The sequence below is a fragment of the Sardina pilchardus genome, chromosome 12, assembly GCF_963854185.1.
Source record: "Sardina pilchardus chromosome 12, fSarPil1.1, whole genome shotgun sequence".
Taxonomy (NCBI): Eukaryota; Metazoa; Chordata; class Actinopteri; order Clupeiformes; family Clupeidae; genus Sardina; species Sardina pilchardus.
The window spans coordinates 29808006-29818705 of record NC_085005.1 but is presented as its reverse complement, the minus strand read 5'-3'; the positions used below and the strand labels follow the sequence as shown (position 1 = coordinate 29818705).

General features: G+C 41.8%; 1 protein-coding gene across 2 annotated transcripts in view; it reads right to left on the bottom strand.

The window, feature by feature from the left end:
* Nucleotides 1-8195, bottom strand: part of pgm3 (phosphoglucomutase 3) — a 12188-nt gene extending 3993 nt beyond the window's left edge. Inside the window, exons 1-9 of one of the 2 annotated variants that reach the window (XM_062550984.1) lie at nt 8078-8195; nt 6557-6765; nt 5019-5203; nt 4119-4186; nt 3867-4000; nt 2960-3143; nt 2012-2169; nt 1206-1289; nt 486-584 (exon numbers count right to left, since the gene is read on the bottom strand). In XM_062550984.1, the coding sequence (XP_062406968.1) occupies nt 486-584; nt 1206-1289; nt 2012-2169; nt 2960-3143; nt 3867-4000; nt 4119-4186; nt 5019-5203; nt 6557-6763 (1119 nt within the window). In that variant the 5' untranslated portion in view covers nt 6764-6765; nt 8078-8195. Of the gene's footprint in view, nt 1-485; nt 585-1205; nt 1290-2011; nt 2170-2959; nt 3144-3866; nt 4001-4118; nt 4187-5018; nt 5204-6556; nt 6766-8074 lie in introns of both variants that reach the window. The other variant, XM_062550983.1, reaches the window with a different exon arrangement.
* Nucleotides 8196-10700: the final 2505 nt, after the last annotated feature.

The window sequence follows — 10700 nt, the reverse complement described above, 5'->3', positions numbered from 1 at the left end:
TCTGCAACCAATCATATTCACTGAAAGAACACTGAAAAAAAAATAAAACTGAAGAGTGGCTTGAGAGTCTGTGTGAAGTGAATGTAGTAGTTTAATGGGCATGCGTTAAGAATCTGCACACCATCATGTTGATAATCAGTTCTAAAAGAGAACTCTAGAACTGTTCTGTTCTGTTCTGTTTATAATCAGTTCTAAAAGAAAACTCTAGAACTGTTCTATTCTGTTCTGTACTGTTTATAGTCAGTACTAAAAGAGAACTCTAGGACTGTTCTGTTCTGTTCTGTTCTGTTTATAGTCAGTACTAAAAGAGAACTCTAGAACTGTTCTGTTCTGTTCTGTACTGTTTATAGTCAGTACTAAAAGAGAACTCTAGAACTGTTCTGTTCTGTTCTGTACTGTTTATAGTCAGTACTAAAAGAGAACTCTAGAACTGTTCTGTTCTGTTCTGTTCTGTTTATCGTCAGTGCTAAAAGAGAGATGCTCACCGTGCCGTGACCATTGGCCTCGAAGTACACGCCCACAGCAAACTCCAGCGCCGCATGGTGCAGGTGCTTCACTCCCGTCTTCACACAGCGCACAGTCACCTGAGTCAAAGGTCACAGTGTGTACACACACACACACACACACACTTTTAAAAACCACCCACACACATACTCAATACGCATATGCCATATGCACATATTCACATACTCAGCACACAGCACATAATCGAACAAAGTAATTAATGTCATAAAAAGGGTGCACAGGCGTTTTATCATTACCAGTAAGCTGTAAAACAGCTCCAGAATGTGCTGAATCAGCACGGTCATAACTGGGGATCATAGGTCAGTATTACTGCCCATCACACCCTCGTCCTGCATCACTTATACTGTATAGTATACTTACTCACATACTTGTATTTATACTTATATACTCACATCTGTCCAAAATGCCCCTCTCTACCAAATGCATTAACAGACATACTGTATGTGAGCATCAATTCTGGTATGCAAGTACTCAATGTTTTATACCCAATGCCAGTTGTTAAATATTATATATATATATATATATATATATATATATATATATATACACATATATGTATATATATATAATATTATTATAATATAATATTAGTGTCTGGTCATTTGTGGGTTAAAGTCTGCATATGTGTGTTAGTGTCTGCATGTGTCTGTGTGTGTGTCTGTGTGTGTGTGTCCGTGTACCTTCATGCTGTCCTCGAGGTAGTGTGTGGAGCTTCCGTTAGCGTACGCCGTCTGGATCACACCCAGCTGCAGGTCCAGTCCTGCCTGCAAACACACACAGCCGAGGGGGCTTTAGGACCTCATGGGCAGGGGGGGTATGAGTGAATAGAAGCCGCAGGACAGTGTGTAAGCCGCAGGACAGTGTTTTACGCAAGGAAAAGAAACAAAACCACATTAATACCATATTAACTGCCCCCGTCTATTAACCTCATAGCTGATGAAAGTTTATGATCAAGGTATCAAGTTTTCAAAATCAAGGTATAAGCCGCAGCTACTAGTTGGGAAATTACAGTAATCATTTTGGACACTAGTGTAATTTAAACAGATAATCTTTTAACAGATCAACTGATCAAATAGGTGTTGGTTTGCCACAGATCCCCTTCATCTTGTTAAATTCCTACTGCAGTTTACTGAAGTGGCATTCCTAAACTTCTCAGTACGAGGGAACATTTGGGAAATTTGACATATTCAGTACATTTGGGAAATTTGACATATTCAGTACATTTGGGAAATTTGACATATTCATTTGAAGCCACATAACCCAGCCCTGTTCTTCTGTGTGTATGAATGTGTCTGTTTATGCTTGTGTGATTCTTAGGTTTCTGAGCAGGAGGAAACTGTTACAGAGGTTGCAGAGGTTAAAGTGTGTGTGTGTGTGTGTTTGTGTGTGTGTGTGTGTGTGTGTGTGTGTGTGTGTGTGGGTGTGTATGTGTGTGTGTGTGTGTGTGTGTGTGCATACACACGTCTGTGAGGGTGTATATGTTTACCTTGGTGAGCAGCTCTTTGATAAAGGTGCTGATAAGTGTGGCTATCTTGTCTCCGTCCAGCAGGTGAAAACAACCTTTATCATCCTTGTAGTAATAAACGATCCTGTCGCCATCGCCGTCGAAGGAGCAGCAGCGCTCACCAAGCCCCATCTCCATACCTGAGGACAGGTAGAGAGGGGAGAGGGTGGAGGAGAGAGAGTAAGAGAGAGGGGAAACCAGAGAACAGGGGAATGGAATGAAATCTATGAGATCCCAACCCAGAGACTCATGTTAATCTATGAGATCCCAACCCAGACTCATGTTAATCTATGAGATCCCAACCCAGAGACTCATGTTAATCTATGAGATCCCAACCCAGAAACTCATGTTAATCTACGAGATTCTAACCCAGAGACTCATGTTCATCTATGAGATCCCAACCCAGAGACTCATGTTGATGCTTGCTTTTGTGTGGTGTGGGAATGAACGATCATCTACATATACTGTAAGCCTATAAGAGGTACTGGATACAGACTGAAAGGAAAACATATTGACGTGCTGTTTTCTATGCTCCTAAGGTCAATTAATACTGTAGGTACGACGTTTCAGACACCGGTACATTCTGAAGACCTGAGCGGTTGAAACATTGTGCCTATTAAATCACCTTTGGAGCATAGAAAACAGTGTGCACATATTTTTTTTTCTATTTCCCAATGCTTGCTTGTGGCCATCGAAAACTATAGAGCCAACTCCTTGACCAGTAAACATCACATGCCCAGCGAACACAGTAACCAACATGGCACCCTGATCTGCCACACAGGCACTTGACTAAACAGACCTTTGGGAAACAAACAGGCAGCAAAAGGTCCGATGCTAACTAGCTGATGCTAACTGGCTGAAGCTAACTGGCTGAAGCTACGCCTCTAGAGTCCCCCCCCCCCCCTCCCCCGTGTGTGTGTGTGTCCACACCTTGTGGTGCGCCCTGTTGGACTTTGACATAATCGGCGCCGCAGAGGTGGTTCAGCTTCCCCGTCGAGCCGTCGTTGGTGAGCAGGACGGTCAGCTGACCCTGCAGGTGCGGCTCCATGGCCTTCAGCTGCAGCGCGCCGATCCCGTTAGCGCCGTCCACCCGCAGCGGCTGCCGCGGCGGAGCCTGGGTCAGGACAGGGTCAGGACAGGGTCAGGACAGGGTCAGGACAGGGTCAGGACAGGGTCAGGACAGGGTCAGTTTCACACACAGAACAAAACTTACTAAAGCAGATTGAAACACTTTTGTTCTACATGTGCTAAAGAGAACTACGGTATGTAGAGCCCCAACTGTGGCGCAACTGGCTGGGGCACCTGCACGGCACGGTGACCCGGGTTCGATTCCCCGCCCCGTGGTCCTTTCCGGATCCCATCCCCACTTTCTCGCCCATTTGCTTCCTGTCGCTCTCCACTATCAAGAAAGGCATAGAACGCCGAAAAAAAAAAGAAAAAAAAAGAGAACTATGCAGGTTTGCCGATTTCTTCGCTGTTTTCTCATTTTACGCTTGCAGGTTTCTCTGCAGAGCTTCCCCTACAGCTTTAGCGTATATATTTTACAACACTCCTCAATCAGTCAGTCTGCCTTTTCATGAGGCTGCGAGACTTTCTGTCCGTCAGTGCACCGGCCCGCCGGCCCTAAGTTGCAAGGGTAGTTTTTCTGCTCACAGACGCTAGGTGGAAGCAAAATGGCCACTATTCAACCCGAAAAAAAGACATACAACCATTCCAATGACTCCGAAGCTGTTCAGTTAAGGTCAATTAAGCTAAAAAAAACCTGCATAGTTCCCCTTTAATGAAATGCTGGAACCACTCATGGTAATAACAACAGCCATAATCGTCAGACTCTCACATTCTTGGTGATCTTGATGAACGCCTCGGAGAGTTTCTTGTAGTAGCCCTCCACACTGATGTCACCATAGCGACCCTGGGTGTTCTGACAGCACACAAGGTAGTGCAGCTGAGGTGTGATCACCAGGCCAAAATCTGATTGGAGGATAGAGCAATCAATCAATCAAACAACCAACCAATCAACCAGTGTAAAAAAAAAACCCAATTAGTTCAACTGCGTCTTAGTGGTTAGTATGAGAGTGGTCAAACTAACCTTGACAGTGTCCACCGAGGGCAGACACTCCATCTTGGACAGCCTGTGACAGACTCTGACTACTGGGCCTGGGAAGATGGAAGATGTTCAGCCAATCAGGTTAGCCATAACTTGTGTACTCCTAGCTGATGTAATGTCTCTATGTCTGCTAAAGCCAAAGCCAACTAAAGCCAAACAGACACTATGCAAGTTTGGCCCAGATTCAGTCGGGCCCGACTAACTTTAGAATGGAGCTGAATTCCCATGTGATATGTCGAGCTGTCAGAATGTTTTGTTGGCTGTGCTGCTTACAGTGAAAGGGGTTGAAGAGTGTGTGTACTGCAATAATAGGTGATGTGTTGCACAGTATGTGTGTGTGTGTGTGTGTGTGTGTGTGTTCATAAGTATTGGAACACATGCTAAAGTTGACTATATACTGTTTTTTAAGGAAAACATTTATTTACAATACATTATTCATTCACAAAGAAAATTGATGTCCTTAAAAGGTTGGATATTTCCTATTTTTTTCTTAATCAAGGCATTAAGATCAATTTCCAAAAGTTGATTTTATATAGTAAACTTTAGGATGTGTTCCAATACTTATGGAGGGGACTGTTAGCCTGGGTGTTCCCATCCTGCCTTACCCAGTGATTTCATTCACGCTGCTAAGGCAGTCTGGAAACTACCGCCCTCATTTTTGACTGAGATAGGGGACCAATCACAGAACAGGGGAGAAGGCAAGACCATGATGAGCTATGCACAGACGAATTTGATAGACATCCGTGGCGCGCAATGAACGGATCTGGGCATTTTTTCAAATACGAGAAAATGATCGTCTGGTTGCCAGACCACGTCTCATTTGAGAAGTGGTAGGCGCTAGCCAGGCTAGGGGACTGTACAGGTACAGGTATGTCTGAGTACCTGGTGTCTCTGCCCACGAACACGCTGGCACTGTGGTCCATGTTGATGGCCTCTCTCTCGATGATGTCTCTGAGTGCGGTCACCAGGCCGTCCTGCTCAGCATTGGCCAGCTGTGTAGCGTAGGCTTCCCATGCCATCTCTAGCATCTCCCCCATGGGGTCAATCAGCTTCACCCCGTTATCCTCCTGCAACACACACGTGCACACACGCACACATACAGTACATACGTACACAAACATACACACACAGTCACACACAAACAAGTATGTATGAATACAGGCACAGACAGAGACACACTCAGACACACTCAGACACACACACACACACACACACACACACACACACACACACACACACACACACACACACACACACACACACACACACACACACACACACACACACACACACACACACACACACACACACACACACACACACACACACACACACACACACACACACACACCTAATACAACCACAGTCTTGGGAGTTTGACACCTGATGCTTTGTGTTGAATCGGAGTTCACTCATACATGATAAATTATTATTCATGACCAAAAACTTACCTACAACAACCAATCTCCTCTGATCTATCGACATAGTAAAAGACAACACCAGGCTAGATAATGTATCTTCCACTTTAATTAATCAGGATCAGTTATGAAAATGCCATTGTAACCACACAAGAAAAAAATCCTAAATTATCTTATAACTGCTTTAAAAAAAAGAAAATATAAATGGATTTCTTCGAGAACTCAATGCTGCTTTGGGCAAGGAGTGAATGTCAATGAACAACAACAGGTGTGGTCACATTCCAATGTCTATGGTCGTTATTATGACAACCAGGAAATAAGGCTGTGAATTTTAATTTGCTGAGCACGCTAGAGTAAATCTGACCTTTATCAGAGCTGAGATAAAAAAAAAAGATCAGATTCAGATCAGATTTTCTTAATGGCTTGAGTCTGAGAATAGCGATCTTACAGTAAGAGGTTAAAACAACTGATTGTGGGATTGTGAATGCTCATACTCCCCATGTAATAGGAGACTGTAACTAGGAAAAAGGAAAAAAAGACTACAGCTTTCAACACACACTGTTTCAGCATTTCCTCCAGTAGCCTACAGCTGTTGGTAGAGGAAGTGAAAGACGCCTCACCTGGATTTAACTGCCTCACGTCTTCCAAGGAACCTTTGTACCAGTGCATATTTTAATATCGTTCCCCAAACTACTACATAGTATACTGCAGGATTCTCTCTGCCCCTGCCCAACCCTTTGCAATGAATGAATGAATGAATGAATGAATATGGTATTGACTGTTCAACTGGGGATGAGGTGAAGCTCTGTCTGAAGCCAACTGTGAGTCGCTTGTACAAGTGAATAGAGTAGATACAATAGAGTCAGTGCACAGACAGGATCTACAGTACCTCTCCTTCAACACACGGTATGCCCTGGCCGTCTTCCTGTTAGAACTAGACAACTAGAGAATGGTTGAATAGGCGCTGAACAACACAAACGAGCTGGAGGACCTGTACTGTACCTCTGGGTTGTGTGAGGCCGTAACCATCACTCCTATGGTGGCCCGGGTTCTAAGGGATCGAAGAACGGCCAGCAAGCCCATGCGGAACATCACATGGGGAAGTTGCTTGGCGTTGGTGCGGAACCCGGCGGTGCCATACTGAAGGATGAATCCTGCAGGTTTAGGGTACTGGGCTGACTTCTGGGATGCTGCCTCAAATTGAGCCATAGCTTGGGGGAAAGAGAAGAAAAAGTGAGATTTATGTTAGTTTTGGCTACTTTTTAACCCGATGATGTCCAGAGAAGATTTTAAAAAAATTAAATGTTTGCTGCAGATTTGCAATAGCCTACCAGAACATTTCCAGTGAATTTCTGGTGACAAACCCAATTTGCATGTGCAAAAACGTGTTTGAAATTCCTTTATTGGTCTAATATAGCCAATGAGAGCTGTTACCAAGATGGACATTTTCTTTTTTTTTTTATAATTATATTTATTTGGGATTTTCTTTTGCACACCAGTACAGTTTTTTAAATCAACATAATTCATGTTCATACATGTAGCTTACCAGTGCCACTTATTTATATTAGACACACCAACACTCATACACCAATACATACAGACAATATAATACAGTACGTCCACACCTTTTACACACACTTTTACACACACACACACACCCACACACCCACACACTCACACACTCACACACTCACACACTCACACATCCATCTTCATCCATATCTGTCCTATTCCATCTCCTCTACCCATTGCTTTATAAGGAATCATAAATGTCCTGCCATACTTTACAAAACTGTTTTTTTTTTGTTTCTGTCCTCAAGATGGACATTTTCTGTCCCCAAGATGGACATTTTCAATAATCAGAATATGTTTTCAATAGGCTAATCAGAATAGATCTAGGCCTAAATCGTTTTTCCACCGCAAATCCAATATCTCTGACACAGTCAAATAGCCTACACAGCAGGCCTACAGTAGGCTACATTACCCTAGTTATCAACCTAAATCTCAACTTTTCACCCCACCTCAAAATCTGACACTTGTCTTGTCTCCTTGTTTCTTTCACAAAGACCAAGAAGCGCACATAAAACATGTAGCCTGACGTGTGTGTGTGTGTGTGTGTGTGTGTGTGTGTGTGTGTGTGTGTGTGTGTGTGTGTGTGTGTGTGTGTGTGTGTGTGTGTGTGTGTGTGTTTCATAGACATTGATACGAAGTGAAAATGTTTGAAAATGTCAAATGTCTGCGGAATATCTGTAGCCTGACCTAACTTTACCGAAACAGTGTAGCATACCCTGCTTTGCGGATTCCAACAATACATAAACGCCCCTCAGAGACGAAACGCAAAACAATCAATAGCCTAATTAATTTAGCTATACTCCAGCTGACAATAACAAAGCTACATAACAGTTCCCATAACAAAACTATGTGGAGTTTGGACTAGTCTACAGTAGCCTACTACTAGTCTATTTGGGTTACAAAAATGAATGAAACCATGAATACATTTGTTGATAGAATCAATCTTACCACCTGGCTGTTCAGGCAAACGTTACGCAGCTGTTCGGACAGATAGTCGCAAATGTTTGCATGACTATTTCATGGTTCTATGTGATGATGCGTGAGTTATGATGTGGCAGCTTCCTGGTTCGGTTTCTGTCTTCTTCCTACTTCAGATGAACACCACTTCGTGCATTCTTCTTCTTCTTCTGTGACTTTTATTGGCAATACCGCCATCTTCTGGACTGAGGTGTGAACTCATTGGGATGTCATTTTACTATAAACTATGGATAGCCTAGGCCTACAAAATAAGAGAAAGTTACAAAACTAAAACTAAATCCTGTTTGCAAGTTGAGTTTCTTTCAGAGACACCACCATAGCATTAATTGTAGATTGTGTGCCAGGCAAGCATATTACAGTATTAGGCTCATTCCATTCTTTATTACCCTCCAGAGACGGACCTGACTGTGGGGTCATTCCACCTCAATTCAACAAATGCCTTCTGCTTGACCATCTCAGATTTCCTTCAAAATTTTACCACCTAAAGAGTAACCATTTAAACTAACTTAGCCAAAATATTAGATTGGTATACCTAATACATCCAGAGAAAAACATTTTTGAACATGGTACCCCCCTTCTGATTTTTGGCACATTGGCGCCCTCATCTAAATCTGCAGCAAAGTTCAGATGTCATTATCTCAAAAAGCTAAAGACTTCAAATTTTCTGTGAATAATGGTTGCTACGTATAGATTCCACATATTCATTCGTAGGCCGTATGTGTTGACACTGACTGTGTTTCAATCTTGTGAAATCAGAAGAAAAATTGCATATTTTTTTCACATCCCCACATTGGGTGCCCCATTACACAATTTATAAACAAAATGTTTGGCAAATGGTTATGTCTCTCTACAGAAGTGTTTAAGCTGTTTTTGAAAAAGTAATGAAGAGGTGTCTATGTTGCTTTTTTGTTGGAAGTATTGTAACACAAAACTGAAAAATAATCAATTTGGATGATATTGTATCCCCATTACAGAGGTATGACAAGCTATACCAATAAATTGAACACATCTCCAGAAAGAGTATGGAATGGGCTTTCAGACTGTGAAATTTCAAGATGGTATTATGGCTGCAGTTATTTAAATTTTATTTTTTAAATATTGGTCTTTTTTAATTCATGGATATTTTCCATTTTAATACTGTCCCAGATTATCAAATCATGCTGCCACAGAGAAATTTTATAAAGTGGGACAGCAGAGTAATATCAAATAAAAAATTAACTAAAACAGATTTCAAAGACATAAATACATAAATTACTTCTATAACAGGTCCCAAACATAAATGAATAACAATGAGGAACTTTGCTTCATTTTTGCCAAAATAAAATCCTGAACATTAATTGTGCCAAATACCTATGTCACTGACCATGTTGAGCAGTTACAGTGGGGAGCATCTCAAAGACATTGGCCACGACTCTTTTCTTGACATCACTCCCGTGATGTCACGCTATTTCAGTCACAGACACCCATGGTAGACCAATACTAAAGGTTTTGATTACTGTATTTACTTTAAGCTCAAAATAAACCACCCAAACCTTAAGTGTCCCATATTACCAAGTGTCCCACATTACCCGAATCCACACCTGCAATTGAATTGCACGTTTTTATCCAGTAACTGTAAGCCTACTGTTACATTTATTTTGCAATTAAATTAGCCTAACGCAATTACATCTCGTTACACTACAACATATTGAATGTAATGTAAATGTAGCACAATAAAGAATATACAGATATTTACAATAATTAGGCTAAAACAGTCTACACAACGTAGGCCTACACATTTTTGAAAGTCGACCAATCAATTGGGTAATTCCATGCCAAACGTACAAATGTTCCCATTCGACTGTGACAGATTTGGCTGAAAAAAATCAAGGTTGTTCACACACTTTCTAAGTAGGCCTACAGGTGTAGTCCCCAAATATTAGCTCTCTATAGGCTACCGACAGTTTTGTCACAAAACATGGTTTAGCAACTACTCCCCCCCACCCCAAAAATGAGTAAAAATCAAACCCAAGGACACACATTTTGTTTGTGATTGAAGAATGTGTCTGTGATTGAAGTAGCCTAAATAAATGTTCTTCCTTAAATGCAGGGGACATAAGTATTTCACCCCTAGGGCCTATGTTAGGCTAAATTCCCATAGGAGCTGGAGGATTTTTTTTTATATGTTTTTATTTTTAAAGGTCAGCTATTTGGTGGATCCAGGATATTATGCATCCTGATAAAGTCCCCTTGGCCTCTGGAATTACTATAAAATAGCCCCACATCATAACATACTGTAGCCATACCCTTCACCATAGCGAGAGATTGGCATGGTGTTTTTTGCATTGAGCTCAATGAGCGCTGAAAAACCTGACTTACCATGGGTCGGAAACATTCCGCCAGCAATATTTTTTGGCCCGCCAAATTATTCGGTTAGTCCGATTTTTACATTTGTGAAACCTGGTAACAGTGGCGGTTCTAGACTGAATTACTCCCCGGGCGAGATCCCCCCCAGCCCCCCAAAAGTTTTTTTTTTTTTTTTTTTTTTTTTTTTTAAAGATTATTTTTTGGGCTTTTTTGTGCCTTTATTTGGACAGGACAGTAGAGAGAATGACAG